We start from the raw sequence: 17434 nt of genomic DNA, 5'->3' as shown, positions 1-17434 counted from the left end.
GCGTCGAAGCTTTTGAGAGCATCAAGAGCATGCTAGCTTCAGCGAAGGTATTAACACATTACGATCCCACTAAGGAAATTTTCTTGGTAGTGGACGCGTCTTCAAAAGGTCTGGGAGCAGTTATCTACCACCGGCTTGTTTCGGCGTTAGGAAATTCCACCAGTACCTTTTGGGCCGAAAATTCGTATTGTACACCGACCACAAGCCCCTTACGGTAATTTTTGGGCCATCAAGAGGTATCCCTGTAACGACAGCAAGCCGGTTACAGCGTTGGGCACTCATCCTAATGTCCTACAGTTTCGACATGCAGTTCAAGGGATCATCTAAAATGGCGAACGCAGACGGTCTCTCCCGGCTTCCGGAAGGACAAGGCTGAAGAAGCACTTTGAGGCTTATGCTCATGGAACTGTTTTTGGCAGAAGGCCTAGATTTTTGTGATAGCACACTTCACCGAGAAGGATGAAGTGGAAGTTGTACCTGCAGCCTGGGTCAAGGGCACGATCTGCTGGTGGTCCAAGGCCCCTGGGGACAAAGGAAAGAGACTTATTATGAAATCGTCTCCTACAAGTTCTACGTGGGGCTGCCATCAAGTCGTCGTCAAGGGCGTATATTGTAAGTATAGCCATAGAAAGTCATTTTTGTCACTAATGTTCACACTTGTTGATGCATATTTCTCTATATGTGACACTGTGTGTGTTTAATATTTTGAGCTCAAGCATGCTGCGGACATATGGGAGGGTCATCACAGAAGTGCATGCTTTGTGTCTGAGCACAACATACAAAAATGTATCCAGCCGTACTACAGATAGCTGATGTGTTAGTTATGTCTTCTATTTATTTTTTGCATATGGTTGCGATTGTGACTTAGTGTACAGGACAAAATGTGCAGCTGTGGCTTTGTGCAGCACTGTCATCTTCACTGTTGCTTTTATGTTGGACGTTGATTCGTATAGGTGGTGCCGTACCGAGCAGGTATTTAGACTTTCTGATTTACTTTGCCTACCACGTTGTTTCTACCACTTTTAGCAGCGTACGAAGAGGCCCACAACAAACTGAACCGTGTGCAATACAGCAAACCACTAATATCCCATGGATGTCCAGTATAGGTCGCGAACGTCTCCAATATCGCAATGTTGTCCGCACGGCCAGGGGACATCCATGATATGATCCCAAATACGTCGCTGACGTTCCAAAATTTCAACCTCCTGTGAACATCCCTCGGACATCCCTGACTGTTTTAATCATGAATAAGAATTGTTTATTTTGCATTACGTACAGTGAATTTCTTCCTTGATCCTAGTGTTATGCGTGAGTACATGTGCAGCAGTGGTGATAGAATTCTGTGTTGGAACATAGATATTTCTGGACTTTTCTGTGGTCGAGAAAGGGAATGTGCATCACACACTCTTCTGAGAATCACCGATATATTCCTGACACCTTTTTCAGACCAACTCTATGATAGTTTTGTACACAAAATGACAGAAGATGGCCTTCGTAGTCCATTCATCGTTCGTAAAAGTCACATTTGCACGTAACCACTGCTAAAACCTTCAGTTCATTCGGGTTTGCTTCTGTACTATGAAGACGTCGATAGTGCCATGTGCGTCGATTACGTGATCGCAAAATGTTGGTAGGTTTATTACATACGAGTACACAAAAAGTTATCAGTTTCCACCGCTTACCTAACGCTTTAATAGGCAAGGGGGCGCAAGCCACCGCCACCACAATCCACTCTACCGCTTTGGAGCGGGATGTAAGATGTGCATACACCACGTGCATACACTGGTGCTCGTGGTTGTGCTTCTCGCAGAATCCATCTCCGTTTGTGCCGAACAAGAATGAATCCTGCAGCAAACAATGTAAATGTTCTTCTCGCGGTTGTGTGTAAAGGAATTGTGTGTGTGTGCGTGTGCATGAGCTATGAAGATGAATTGTAATCCGAAACTTGAGGCCTAACGAACGTTCCCGCAATCCTGCTTCTATATTTTCAAAATGCTTACGTGAATCATTAGTGTGTTATTAGTTGGGCTATAGTTACGCTTTATTGCAACAAAAGTGGACGGGAACGGGAAGTGAATCGCGAACAGGGCAATTCTCGTTCCGAACGGGCAGTGAGAAGCTGAGCGTGTCAGGATTTGAGTTTGTGCACCCGTAACTATGTTAGTAAATGTTATAAGATACACTGCAAAAAATTATGTGTGTGGTACAATAAAATATATGTTACAGCATATTCTTGTTGCATTCTGGGTGAAATTCAGCATAAACCACTATAAATATTCCAAACGATATTAAAAAGAAACATGCAAACGAGGATATCCTCTAAACGTCCGAATATCCTGTCGCGATAGGACGTACTTGAAACGTATAAAAGCGGGTCTTTTGCTAGTCCTATGGATGTACAAAAGACGTCTATGGGCTCTATGGGCAAATCCCTGGGATATCCGATCATTCACGCCGGGATGTTACTGGGACATCGCTGAGATATCTGTGGTTTGACATCAACAGTGATTCAGGTACGGAGAAGAAGAGGAAACGACAAGTGCCAGCTCGATTCATTGAAGATAGTCTTGAAGAGGTCTTGCAAGGTCAGTACATAATACTGACTCAATTGCTGTAGCAGGTGTTCGAGGGCTTATGTAATATAATGGCTGCTCAGTGCGCCAGAGCTTCGGTGTGACGTAATGTTGTGCCCGTAATAGCAGTAAGCAGTGTAATTGCCATCACAGTATACTGAAAACCCTAAATGTTTTTTTTAAATTAGAACTCAGTTTATTTTTTGGTCTGTAGTAAAAAGAAAGCCAGAAGTTGTCCTGCCTGATAGCCCATATAACGAAATACAAGCGGGTTCAAAGAGGCTATGTCTAATCCCCTCAAGTGTTTCACACCAATCAGTGCAAAGTAAGATGTGCATTTCTGTTACTTGTATTTGTAACCTGCCTAACTTGGAGGCTTTCGTTAGGACTATTAGGCAAACAGAGGAGAGTTTATATGCTCCCTGAGGACTCTGATGCAGAAGATGAAGATGGACTAAAGCTTCCCCCGATCCCAGATGATTTTCCCCGGTGCCCGTCTAAGAGTATGAAACATTACAGTAGTGATTCTGGTGGCTAAATTTCTCAATGGTTACGCTCCCCCCCCCCCCCACACACACACATTAACATAATACTTTCAGATAATGAACGTGAAGAATCCACATGCTCTGTACTGACAGGAAATGCAGGCGAGCCAAATTATGACTCCAACTGTGAGTGGCTAACAGCTGTTATCTAAGGAAACGTGCTGTGATCACACACCTTCATCTTTGTTTGCTATCTCTGTCACTGCAGCTGAAGCAACAGCTCCAGCCAGGAATAGTGATGCTGTCGTGGTAAGGACACAAGGAGCATGTATCTCCGTAATTGCTATGTCGATATTGTACCAACTGCTATGCAGTAAAGTGTATGAAGTGTGATTTTTTTATCACTTGCATCTGTCTCGTAGGTGTGGACAACTGCAGTGGGACGGCTCGTGTGCACAATGCCAAGACACATGTTCCAGATGCTGGTCAGTGTGTTTTTGAGGGAAAACAGCAGCTACCTTTTTATGAAAATGAATGACATGTTTTGTTACACTATTCAGATTTTGATGCATTCAGTGTGGTGCCTCCTAATTTGTAATACTCTTTCTTTCAGAGTTTCAGCGACAGATACTGAGACTGTTGCACCTCGTTCGACTAACATAGCAACAGCACAGTGAACTTCTTAAGGAGATTTGTGAGCGCCATCTCAAAGATGATGCCTTGGGCAACGCTGCAGCTCCCAGTATGATTACGTCGCCATTCGACACGTCTGAGGCATTGGAAGCGTTCAGTACCTGTCTTCAAGAGTCGCAAAAAGCACAACTTGTAAGCAATGTTATCACTGTTGAATGTTGAATTGCTGATAATTTGAATTTTATGCCTGTGGCTCAGTTTTTCATTACGTGTTCTTTAACAAATAACCATATTCTTCTATCATCATTACATCCATACCACCAGCAGACATTCCTTGAGCAGTTCTCTTTGACAGAGCACATGTCATGAAAAAAATATGTGCTTTGATATATTGGCGGGTATATTTTGATGACGGTCTGTGCTACTCAATAACCTAACCATGTACATGTATCTGCTCACACTGTAAGTGACACATCACTGCTGATTTTGTGATTAACAGGCTCAAGAGCTCTCTATCCTGGGTGGAATTAACATGGGACAGGCAACAAGGAATATGTTAAGTTATATGATGACAGATGACGTCGCAAGTCAGTACAGCTGGATGGGGAAAAAGGAGAAGAAAAAATTTTGTGCTCTCAACTTCACACCAATCATTCTAAGTAAGTCTCACTATCATATAGGCTATCGATAAGCCTACGTGTAACTCTTGACATTACATCTTTTCTTGCAGAGGGTCTCAGAATGAACAAGGCTTTTGCATCAGCATCAATGACAGACATTGAAAATGCTGTGAAATCTTGGCTACGCCACGCAAGGGAGAGGATAACAGCGAAGAAGACGTCACGGAACACAGTGCCGGACTCCATGTGATATCATTCTGCCAGCTGCAGTGCTACTTAAGTGCAGTTGCTGTCCTGGACCACATCACTCAGGTTTTTAGTGCACCACTTAACCCTGTGCCATATAATCAAGGGCAATTGACATGGTCAGGTTACTTGGAACTGTATTTTTATGACCTACTTACTCAGAACTTGAGCCACTCACTCGAACTTTTTACTGTAGTCAAAATATTTTGATACTCTGCATTTTCCACCTGTGTCACACGCTCGAGTGCAGCTGACATAGCCACATAGAACCATGCCTTTACTTTTTGACCGCTCATCTTATTTGGACTGTTTACTGTAGTCAAAATGTCTCCCTCTCCATTTCATATTTGTGTCATATACTTAACTGCAGTTGACATGGGTAGTTTCGTTCGAAGTATGTTTTTATGTACCTGTTCACTCAGAACACTTGAGTCATTAGTCAAATGTGTGCTTCAGACAAAATGTTTTGTGCTCCTTATGTCCTGTTCGTGCCATGTGCTCGAGGGTAGTTGACATGGCGAATGTATTCATAACCATGTTTTTAAGAACGATTTTACTCACAACCTCAGTCATTTACTTAAAGAATCTACTGTTGTCAAAACGTTGTATGCCCTTCATTATATGTACTCTTTTCATACCTGTGTGATATCCTCAACGGTAGTTGACATGATCAGTATACTTAAATCTCAGGTAATTTATTTTTACTGTATTTTCTAGTGAAAAGGCCACCTGGATGTTATTCATCTATGTGTGCCACATGCTGAAGGGCAGCTGACATGAACAGTTTACGCTTAACCATGGTTTTAAGATGTTTTTGTTATTCAGCTTATTGAAAACTAGTCAAAATAAAAGGTAGTACCTTTCAATAAATGTATAAATGTTTCCCGCCGATTTTCATATGTGACGTCCTTCATTTGACAGCTCTGCTTTGCAGCACAGTTTGTTGCAGCTAGGTTGGATACAATTTTTAAGAGGTGGGCAGCATACCTTGGTCTTGAGAGAGAGAAACCGTAAAAGGTGAGGGACAGAACCACAGGGCGGCCCTTCAATGCAATCGCCCATACACGAGAGCGTGCCAGTAGGCGCCATCTTGTCGTGTTCACACGTGACCATAAACATGGCGGCGCCCACGAACCGCGACCTGGGTCGATGTAAACATTGTAACGCCGTTCGTTTGTTTTTGTCCGTTTCATTTTATAAGATCATCCAGCCTTGGTTATTACTGTCGCGTTGTAGTAGAAAAGTAGGTCTCCAAGTGTAATACAATTAGAAGACAGTGGGATGTCTGAAAAACGAAATAATGCTGTAGGAGAGCTTGTTACTTGTGCCACTTTACTTGTTGGGTAAAACTGTAATTCCTCCATTCACCTCACATTATTTATAAGGCACAATCACTGATAATACATTTGAAGAATTACCGTAGTACCTGAAATGCAGCCTGCGCGCATTGTTTCACGCTAGGTCTGCTGATTTCTGTCACCTCATACTGTGCCTGTAAAGCTGATTTCTCAACAGACTGCTTTGTTTTGCTTGCAAAAGCCGGGCTGAGTATACAACCAAAGGAAGGAGGCAGTGTGACTTCTGCATTTTTGCAACTGACAAAACGTTCTAAGCAATAAATTGCATTCTCACTGTGCTCGAAAATTTTTACCTCCAAATCACCCCGAAAGCAACAAAGCTTGTAGCAGTTTTCAGCATCAGGCACCGAAATCTCACTTTCATGCGCACACACAATCATTCCTCAAGCAGCCTGCCAGCGTTTGTTCCAGTCTATCAGCTGCAGTACTTGCGTTTCTCCTGTAATTATAGCTGTAGGGCTGCTCTCTCCTGTCGTGCTAAGAAATCCTTTTTGCTGACACTGCTTCAGGACTGGGGCAACGTCTGGGTATAGTATTGGAATATGAATGCAGATGACAGTATTATGGCCCAATTAGTACACATTTATCATTGGGAACAACAACTTATTAGGGCAAATATAATAACAAATCACAGTGGCATGTACTTTGGCTCCTAAGGCAACTATTGTCCTTTGAACTGGGTAAGCTTAGTGTACATTTGCCGGCATCTAATCTTGTGCAACTCTTCTGTACGTAGTCTGCAAGCGTGATGAATGCGTATGCTTAAGTATTTGTGAGCAATAGATCGTATTAGATGAAAGTAGTGATTTTCAAGTGACGTCTGTTCGAGCATGTGGTCATTACGTATGGAGCTGAACACACCCCTGTCCATCATAGACTCCAGCACTTGTAAGATTAACCTTTGCAGAAGTGTTGCCGATGATATGCCCTCCTGGAAAAGAGATGCACGCAGCAGCTTCTCAGATTTCCTGCAAATGGTGATCACATCATCAGATGGATAGGGAAGTCTGTGAAAGTAATCCTTTTGTTGTATTAGTGAATGGTAGAGGGAAGGTGTACGGACTGTCAGGTGGGAGATGCAGATGTCACATTTCAGATACTCGCATAGGTAGCACACTATGCGTCCTGCAATGTACACTATCACTCTTTCACCAAAAGTTGATGGCTCCGTTGGGTCTGAGAAGTAGTTATGCTCACGTAGATCCTCCTGTAGAGTCACTTCTTCTGCAGGTATGCTTCTTCCTCTTGATGTCCAGTTAATTATGTCTTCCGATAGGAGCTGTCTAGCGCTGCTGACGTGCAGTATGGAGACATTTTCGAGTGGTAAACAATTTCCTTTATGAGAGGCTTCCACTTCGGTGTTAATGATCAATCTTTTGTATGCTGCTGCAAACTGCCTTGCAGTAGGTATATTGTTGTATCCTCCGTGCGAACGTACTAAACCAAAGAACAGTTCCAGATGATCTTGACTGACGCGATGTGTTGGGAAGTATGTCACAAGGTTCTTAGAGTGGAGAAAGTCATAGAGCTCGATGGCACTCTTGCAGCATGTGATGAAACCAAGAAACCCAGTTTTCCGGTTAGTCTGCACAAGAAGTGGCCCAGAGTTGCTCCTCCGTAGACTGCAAATGTATGTTGTGGCTATTTGAAACATTGTGCGTGCCCTTTCGATGTTTTCCGGACAGAGCGGCCTCTTCCATGACTTCTGGTGCATATTGACGGAGTTCAACACATCGAACACATTATTGATAACTCTCAGGAACCTCTCAGTTGCCTCCGAGTCCTCAAACCCTGATACACCTAGATCACGACACTCATGTATGGCATCTGCAATGCTCATGCTTAAAAGCTCTGCAGCAAGATTGACTTTCATGGGCTGCCGCTGCCACTGAACATGCGCCCTCCTTAGTTTATTTGCGGCATGGAGCCCCTCTTTCTGTTGAAGTGAGTGGAGTGCCTCTATGTAGTCCCATGATATTTCCTTGCCATCTTCATCAATGAAGGACTTGAAGTGAGAAAATGCATTTCGTATTAACTTCAGCATGTGGCAAGCGTCAAGAAATACGCTTATGGGCTCGGCTGTGTCAGGATGGGGAAAGCTGGTCCTTAGATTTTCAAACTGCAGCGAGCATCCTAAGTTATGCAACATTGACAAGTTTGCTGCAGCACCGTCGCAGGTAACAGATACAACCTTCACTCCAACATTGTGCACAAGAGACAAGCCTTGAAGGACAAGGTTACTTCTTTGCTCGCCAGTTATTCCATCTACAAGGAAGTATCCTATCGGCAGCTTCCACTGCTCATGTAGCGAAACAAGTAGGATGACAAATGCCTCCTTTGCTACAGCACAAGAATCCTCCGAGGTTGGCCCAACGGTTGCGAAGCCATAAGTCCTTTTCCCATCCCACTCGACATGCGTCCTAATCGCCATCTCATCAACCATAAGACTGCATACAGTTGACAGTGCTTTCTGGTTGTTGTCCGTAACACGCATCTGCAGGGCTAACAGCGCTTCTTTTGAGTACCCTGGCTCACCTTCGACTGACTGGTACCACTTCCGTATCGTACGTGGGTGGGGTAGACACGTGTCAAAGACCTGCCTTACATAGTTATATGCACGTGGCGAATAGAAATGTAAGGTAAGTGCAAACGCTCGTAACTCTGGGCTGTACTTTATAGGCAAGCTTGTCCTCTCACTTTTTGCTGACTGCCTCATCAGCAAGTCCTTATTTGCACCGGCAATGTTTTCGAGGCAGCTTGCGTGTTCTTGAAGTAAAATGTTCTGAGATGTGAGATGGGATATCACATGCTGTAGCTTTGCAACTTTCTGCTTGATGCGTCTTTGTGCCTGCTGCAAGGCCTTGATTCGTTTTTTGCTGAGGGTATGCAGGTTGCCTATACGTTTGACTTCCTTTTTGAGGAAGGCCTTTACTGGCGTGTCTTCAGAGGATGTCGCCTGAGACAACAGGTACCAATAACCTCATTAATACTCAGCTGTGAACAATTTAGATAGTACGTGGCAGCCACATGCAAGGCCATGCAGTCATGCACAGGTTGTGCTTCTGGTCAGATACATGTAGGAGCTGCTTGCTCAGAGTTCCTTTACAACACAGCATGATTGCCTGTCTGGTACAGGACCTACTCATATGGTGGCTATTCGAAGAAAGTATGAAGGTCTACAGTTACTGTCCTAACATTATGTTTACTAAAATTAAAAAAAAAAACATCTGATGCGGCAGTTAGCCTGCCTATAGTGAGCTGCCAGCTCTCAGCGTATCACTCGTACAGATAAACAGACCTTGGATGTTTCGAATTTAACTGTTTACTATGAGCACTCTTGACGTATTTACCTAGCACAGAATGGAAGCAATCGCACCCTTATATCTTTGTGAATTAGGACCTAGTATCACGAGACACAGTAGCACAACACTGCTCCTTTTTTGACACACTGTGCATATACTCACTAGAGGAGAGATCCACATTGCAGTGGTCACAGTAGATGACAAAAAGTCAGCCATGCAGATCACAGAAGTTTCTCCACGCCATTGCGCTTGATCAAATCCATCTTTATTGATTCAAACACTACAATTTATTGTGACGAGTATTGGGGTTAGTAATAATCAGCAGCATGCATACCAAGCTGGGAATTCCCTCCATGATATAGAGCACTCTCTGAGCTTTGTAACTATAACTATTAGGCTACAAGTGTTGCCAGCATCGCTGCAGCAGAGACAGATCAGTTTTGTCAGAAAGACTGTCCCTCTTAGTTCACTCGGACTACCCTCATACCCATTGCTAACACCAATAAGTGCTGGCAACAGATAATTTGAGAAATGTTTCCTCGGGCCAGTAACTATACAACAGGCTGCAACTAACGGCACTGCACTGTACTGAAATGTAGACGTGAAAGGGGCAATAATATGTTTAAACTGTATGCTCAAGTCTAATTGGTTTTCCCTTATGCACCTGTACTGTATGAAATAAGGTATTTGAAAGCCTGCTCCTGGAACATATACTTGAATGGTGCAGTCAGCACCTACAGTGGAATCTTAACGTATTAGTTATGAACATGCAATTCTTTTCCACGTCAAGTATAATTCTTACCAAAGGTTCACATCTGCTGGTGCTTGGAGTTGAGCCACTGGGGGTTGTGTCCTGGAAAGACGTGGAAATAGCAGTACAAATGTAATACACAGGATGTTCAGTATGATCATAACCCCTGTGCGTTAGTTATGTACATCCTAGTCTTTCCGCTGAGAGCACAATCCTTACCATGGGGTCAGGCCTGCTAGTGTTCGGAGTCAAGCTTGTGAACAGACAAACGGAAGAGCCCTGAAAAGAAATTAAATTAAGTACACAACCGCGGTGTAAAGTCCCAATACTCAGAGGCAAAGAGGAAGGCTACATTTGATTTGCAGTGGAGAGAGAATGAGAGAAGCCCCTAGTGTCAATACTTCCGAAGGCTTACCGTGCGCGACTGTTCAAATTGCCCTGGTGTGTCGGAACTGATACTGCTGGAAGCCTTGGCTGGTGTGGGGCTGGACTGGAAGGAGAGTGCACGAAAGAACCATTATCATTAAAACACTGTTTCATTCAGGACCCCTTGATAATCAGAACAAAACGAAAACTTCCAAATAAAGATTCAAAAGTCCTGCAGCACTTGTAGATGGAGTTTGGTGCTGTATCGTGGAAAGCATGGGCGGATCCAGGATTATTCGCGGCTGGGATCCAGTATGGACAAATGCCAGGCGCATGCCGGGATTGGTCCATTGAACACCATGTTAAAGCCAAGATATGAGGGGGTAGCGGACAACCTCGGTTTACACCGTGCGGGAGTAGTCTTCGAAGCAGTGACCCAGTGTGCGAAATTTTAATGGAAAATGCGATTGGATGGGCATTAAAGTGAACCGTGTTTTTTTCATGCGTAGGGCATGTTTAAATCTGTACAAGATCTGTTTGGGGTACCTGTGAGGAAGTGGGTTTTATGTGGTTTTATGGTCGTTGGAAATGCTTTTCAAATATAGTTGCCCGAACTAAATCCTACTGTGTTCTCATGATTTTTGCTCTTCTGTGTGATCGTCATGCCATAGATATATTGCAGGGTGCTGGTATACAGGGTGCATCATTAAGAACTGATCAGAGTGCATCACAGTGAGACTGATAAACGGAAACCGGAGGCTACCTTTGTGGTACTTGGGTTACAAACAGGTGTCACATCAAAAGTAGCACCTGGTTGTAACTCATGTGCAACATAGATACTCTCTGGTTTAGGATTATTGCTCTCTTCATGAAGAGCTCTGATCAGTTTTTAATGTCGCACACTATATACATGTGACATGCAAGCCAGGCACCGAATGTGTAAGTGCATGACAGGCACAATGCATCTGTGGTTCATTTGTTTGTGCTGCTGAGGCTTCACATTGAAGTTGTGGTAGGTGGCTTACTAGTGAAGCCTGAGCTGTTGATTCCCTACACACGATTATGAGTAAAAGCATAACACCTTGGGTCTAACTTCTGTACAGCCTGAAAAACCGAACCATGACACACTTGGAGAAGAGAAAGGGAGGCCAGTGTTTGGGCAACCACTGCCACAGAGCAAGTGGCTCAATTCTGAGTAAGACCTAATGGTCAACTGGGGATGACAATGAATAGGAAGCTTGCTAACCAACTCAAGGACTAGCATGCGATACAGTTCATCTTTCACTCCACTAAGTAAGAAAGACTGAGAAATTGATGTATCGTATAAAACAAATAAAAACATGAAGGCAGCACAAACCCATAAAGATTTACTCGTGAAACAAACTGTGCGGTTAATGCTAAAAAAATGATACCTACCACAGCAGACACAAGAGGTGTGCTTGTAGTTCTGTCTACCTGTAACGGCATACTATTGTTCGGCATCACATTTGAAAGGCTTTCAAATATGTGCTCACATGGATTCGCTCTGGTGTCTTTGGTTCGAGCAGGCCCACATCCATTGGCTCTTGAGTGTCAGATCCAGACGCCATGCTCACTTCAATCTCCTCCTGTGTGTCAGGCTCAGGCAGGCTCACGTTGCTCGTGCCGGGTTCAGGCGTGCACACGCCTATTGGTTCTTGCCCGCTAGGTTCCCGTCTGGCTGGCAAGTCATGCTCCTCCTGACGTGACAACGAACGAGTTGTATTTACCAGACTTTTAAACACCAAAGACACAAAAGAACTGGTGAACGTATTTTGTGGTCGAAGGGCCTGACCTCGAGCAAATACTTTGCAAATTTGACCGCTAACATGTCCCTTGCATTAATTCCCTTTGTACCCAAGCTCTGGGCCCATAGTGTGGCTATATGCAATTGATTATTGACCATAATTATGGCGAAACGTACCTGGTGAACTTGAACCGACGGATGTGCGACAGGAACGGAACCCTCCCGCAGGCGCACGCGTGTTAGCGACGTTCTGTCGAAGTCCTCGTTCCTGAAGTGTTTTGAGCACACTCGGCTGTACTTCGTTGGCACCCAATCCGGTCTCCCGATCGCATTCACCCATTGCAATCGTAACGACTCGTCTCGGGGAAAGCTAAAACGTACCGCCGAGAACAAACAAAGGCAACATAATGAGACGAATCGAAACCGAGAGCACAGGGGTATATACTTACTGGTGGTACGTTATGCCAGATGCTTTACTTGCAAACTCTGAACGATTAGCGCAACCGGAATAACAACACACTACCATGGCCTGTCACAGAAGTGGCATGTGTGGCAAGCAAACGCAATTCAATAGCCAAACACGCGAAGTCAAAGCGGACGTCGAAAGCGGCGAAGCAGATGACACTGATCAGCTGAGACGGAGAAACAAAACATAATAAAGAAAACAAGCCAAGCCGAGATGTGATTGGGCGATAATTCCGTGACGTTGAACACGACAAGATGGCGATTTTGCGGAAAGCGACCGCTTGGGGGTAGTTACAAAAATGGCGGCTTTCTGGCCCCCCTGTGGACAGAACCAAGAGTCTCGTCTTGTGTTTTTCTCTCTCTCCCGAAGATCAATGTCTGCTGCCCACTATGCATACACCCCAGCTGGCTTGGTTGCTCCTCAATGTTTTAACAGTTCTTACATTTATTGTTTGGTGTTTGCAGTGCCTTTTTCAGTTACATATTTCAAGAATTCTTTTAATCTGAAAACCATGAATCTGAAAATGCGCTGATAGGCTCATCTATACCGACTTTCGGCTCTCTTCCTTATTTTTTTATACCACTTTAGAAGTATGGTACTTCAGGTTACAAGGTCAGTGTAGAATGCGAAGTTTGCATCAATGAACCTGTCTCGAGATCCACGGATCTCTTGACGAGAGGTGCTTGGGCGGTATGAATAAACCTCTATGAATAATGATAGTGTATTGCTTCTGACAGGGGTGTATGAGACCTGCAGTTTGTTGCAAAAGGCGCCTCCGCCGACACTTAGGTGACCTACAGAAGTGGACAAGTGGAAAACAATACGTGCACAGTCGCTGGTTTTCCAGTTGTACCCTCCTGTTCACCACCGGAGCATCAGCAAAGCCTCTTTTGACCACGAACTGTAGCTTACAGGCAACTGTGTCACAAGCAGTACTTCCAAAGCTATTGAAAGTGAGTGTGGGAGACACACTCAAGTTTAGTTCAGAGAGGACCAAATGCATCCACTCATCAGAGGGGGCACACAGTAATGTCCACATTATGTCCTGGAAATGTACATGTGGACGACCCTTGGACCAGCACAGGACATCCCGGGATGCAAACCGGAACATACACAGGACGTCGCCTGAATGCCGACAAGACATAAAAGGATGTCCACGGGACGACTTAATATCCTGGGCACGACGTCCCTAGGATTTCCGTCGGATGTTATGTGGTTGTCTGGGAGGCGACACAGTAATTGCCACCTTTTGTCCCCATATGGAGGTAGGCGCAGAGGATGTGTGATATTATTCATATTAAATGCAGATGCCGCGGATTTGAAGATATTCAGGAGATGCTATTCTATGTTTTCAACTATTTTGATGGCTACATTCCCTGTAATGCTCTAAGTACTCCACGAGAGCACGGAAAGAAAGCGCAATATTGGATCTCGAGCATAGAAATGATCTCGAGGGTGCATCCCTGGCTTACCTACTCGTCCCAGCCCTTATAACTCCATGACACCAACAAATGAGACTTACGAAACATAGACTCCACGCACTCTACCCCACCATAACACGAGGATGAAAGCATTTGATTTTTATTTATTTTTTACTTATTTTTCATTTCATCGTGGCTATGACAGTATTACTACTGCGAGCGTCCGCCTATGAATGCGACATTGGATGAACGTCACGCACATCTTGAGTTGCTGGACTCAGAGTGACTGAAGACTGAGGACATGTTCCCACATTTTTTTTAAATCTTGCAAGATGTGCGCATCCCAACGACGTATGATTACTTGTGTAGTGTGTACGCGTGACACCGAAGCAGCACTTGGGCAAAACAGGGTGCTGACAGAGCTGGACGGCCTGTCCTCCCGCAGCTCTCCAACAGCCGTTCTATTACCTGAAACAGTAACGGAAACGTAACGGAAACGAAATTGAAAAGCTGGTATCAAAAACGAATAACGGAAACGAAAATATAGCTGTAACGAAAATGGAAACTATAACGAAAATGCGTCCGTTACCCTTCCCTGCTTTACTCAACTGTGTGTTATACGGATAGGCCACGTAGAATATTAGTTTTTTCCCTCAGTACTCTGGAATGGGGTACGACGCAGGCATGATGTAATGAACCGCATCAATTAAAATGTTGCAATCCCTTTAAATATCTATAAACAAAGCAACAAACAAATGAGGCACTATAAGGGTATTGTCATGTACAAATTAAGCTGGCTTCAACTGCATTGTCACAGGGAATGGATACAACTAGATCGAAATAAAAAATTTAAAAACTTCGCATTCGCACCACAGCTGCTGCTGGAGACGTTCCACTTGGAGCTCCGGTTTTGTCTGCAGCAGCCTCTCTGTGTTGTGTTTCAGCAGTTAGTCTGCTACTTGAGGCGATCTGTTTCTTGGCTGAGATGGCATAGCTCAACCTCTTTTACAGCAACTCTCTGGCGGAGCTCGATGAGCCGTTGTTCCATCGTAGCCGTCTCAGCGTCCTTGTGTAGCAAACCCGAATAACTCTGCTCTATGTTTTACCTAGTCTCCCTCCTGGCTCGCTGAGAACGCGCCTGTGTACTGCTCTGTGTCGGTTGTTCCTCTGCATTATTCCCAGCATCGGCAAGTGGCTGTGGAGAGGCCACTTGCCACTTACCACTTGGAGAGCACTTACTACTGTGGAGAGGCCACTTGCCACACTGTGGAGAGACACTTACCACCTGTGTCACTCACCTCGCAGGTCACGACAAAGTTGTCGTCCTCATGCAGCCCAGCGACAGGCAAGACATCCTGGACCACAGCACCATAATCGTGGTCATCACTGGTGAATGGCTCTGGCAGACTTGCGATGACCTCCTCGATAATGACAGCGCTGTTGTAGAAAGCAAAAACACAGTTGAGTTCGTGCAGTGTTCCTTTGGTGAAATGTACAGAAATTCGACCTTACAACTTCGCCCAATCAGCCTGGTTCGACTTTACAATTGGCCCAGTTTTTTGTGTATTGTGCGTGCATACATGTGCTTTCTCAGTTCACATTTTGTTCAGGTTTTGAACAGTTTGCTTCAACCGTAGTTCATTTGTTATGTCGCAAAGGACAGTGTGCAATGTTTAATATGCATAGTTACGTCTATCCTGTAATGAACGTGCTCCGTATAGTATGCTGTAATGAACGTGCTCGATATAGTTCAGACGTTCGAGGGCCGAATTATGATGGCTTCCGGTGGATCGGCTGATTGTCATAATATGGATTGTCATAATATTTTAGGTTACCCCAATATTTTGCTCCTCATATTAGTTTATTGCGGTATTGTTTGTTGTTGTGTCTGTATGTCTTGTAGATTTGCAGAGGATGTGGTGTCCCTCTACATGAGTCCCGACCGGCGGTGATGGTATGCCACGGAGAGGCGATGACGGTGGCCTATCTCCATGGCCGCGCCGGTGGAACTGAAACCGGTGCTCCAGGCGCGTGGCCATCTTCGTCGTTGTCCACGGCCCGCTACAGTGCACCCCCCCCCCCCCAGACGCGCAGCGGCGAGAAAGAAGAACGGTGAGCTAAGTCTACACCGGAGGGAGAGAGCAAGAGCGACCGTGGATGACGCGCACTGCTGGACATGTCCACGGCGTGGCACATCACATGTTGCGTGAAACAGTTGATGAGCGGGAAGGAAGCTGCAGAGATGAGGCTTCCCGGAGATGATCGGTGAAGTCGTCGTGCGTCGTCGATCGTGAAGGCGTCGTCGGGCCTCGGGTGCCGCAACCGGCACAGGAGCGAGAGCTCGTAGGGTCGATCCCAGGAATAGCGAGGCTGGGTTAGCCGTGTTGGCTGCTGAGACGCCGGCTGAAAACGTGCCGTGGCGTCGGCTGCCGCGACTGCCGAAACCGGTAGGCGAGCACGTTGCTCTAGTGTCGCGGCCGGCAGCGGATGAGCGTCGAGATGCATGAAATGAAGCGGTAGGTCGTGAGTGTGCCGGAGGCCGTGGTTAGCGCAGGTCGGTCCCTGGAAGCCGTGAAGCGATGGTCGGTGTGCGGATGCGATGATCAGTTAGCGGTCGGGTCGTTGCGGGTCGGTCGGTCGAGCGGTGCGGGTCGGTGGGTCGGCGGGTCGGTCGGTCGTGGACAGAAGCGGTCGGCGTGTCGGGCGAGAGGCGAAGGGCGTTCGGGATGCGATCGTGATGAGCCGAGTAATTATGATGGCTTCCAGGTATAGCGTGCCGTGGTAGTGCTCGTCGATGGTGTGGTCAGAAATTTGGGATGGTGAAGGGCCGAATTGCGCCGAACATGGTGTTCTTCGTTCGGGTCACCAAATGTAGAGGAGGTGGTGTACCTCTACATGAATCCCGACCGGCGGTGATGGTATGCCACTGAGAGGCGATGACGGTGGCCTATCTCCATGGCCGCGCCGGTGGAACTGAAGCCGGTGCTCCAGGCGCGTGGCCATCTCCGTCATTGTCCACGGCCCGCTACAGTTTATTGAATACACCACAGGTGCACTTTTTGTAGCACTACGTGTTCAAGGGGGTTGTAGCACTTTGCCTCAAATTAGCACAGGGAGACGCTAGAATGCTATTGATGGCATCAGTGTGGGTGTACGCTGCTGTGCTTGCGTCTCCGGAGCTTCCTAACTAGGGGATGCCGCCGATGGTGAGCTAGAAGGCGGAGGTACTGCCGACAAGTCTCCCCGTAGCGAAGCACTTCAAGCGGGGCTTCCTTAGCTTCAGCAATGACCACATGGGTCTCTGCCGCCCGAGGGACTCCCAAGTAGAGCCCTGCACGGGCCGACTTTTCCGGGCCCGAGCTGGCCCGGGCGTATCGAAAAATGGCCCGGCCCGGTCACCCCGAGCGGTCACCCCGACCGGACGGCCCGGTCGTCGAGTAGATCCCGG

At 45.9% G+C, this 17434-nt stretch overlaps 1 protein-coding gene across 1 annotated transcript; it reads right to left on the bottom strand.

Annotated features, from left to right (window-relative positions):
* Nucleotides 1-9320: 9320 nt before the first annotated feature.
* LOC135395774 (THAP domain-containing protein 1-like) lies at nucleotides 9321-12625 on the bottom strand. The gene is made up of 8 exons (XM_064626866.1): nucleotides 12549-12625; nucleotides 12277-12469; nucleotides 11849-12052; nucleotides 11751-11789; nucleotides 10384-10458; nucleotides 10188-10247; nucleotides 10020-10070; nucleotides 9321-9480 (listed from the first exon to the last, which is right to left on the bottom strand). Exons 1-8 carry the CDS (start codon nucleotides 12623-12625, stop codon nucleotides 9439-9441), a joined length of 741 nt encoding a protein of 246 aa, XP_064482936.1. The 3' UTR covers nucleotides 9321-9438.
* Nucleotides 12626-17434: the final 4809 nt, after the last annotated feature.

Source organism: Ornithodoros turicata, chromosome 5 (genome assembly GCF_037126465.1).
Source record: "Ornithodoros turicata isolate Travis chromosome 5, ASM3712646v1, whole genome shotgun sequence".
NCBI lineage: Eukaryota > Metazoa > Arthropoda > Arachnida > Ixodida > Argasidae > Ornithodoros > Ornithodoros turicata.
Note: the sequence above shows the minus strand (reverse complement) of the source record. Positions and strands in the feature narration are given on the sequence as shown.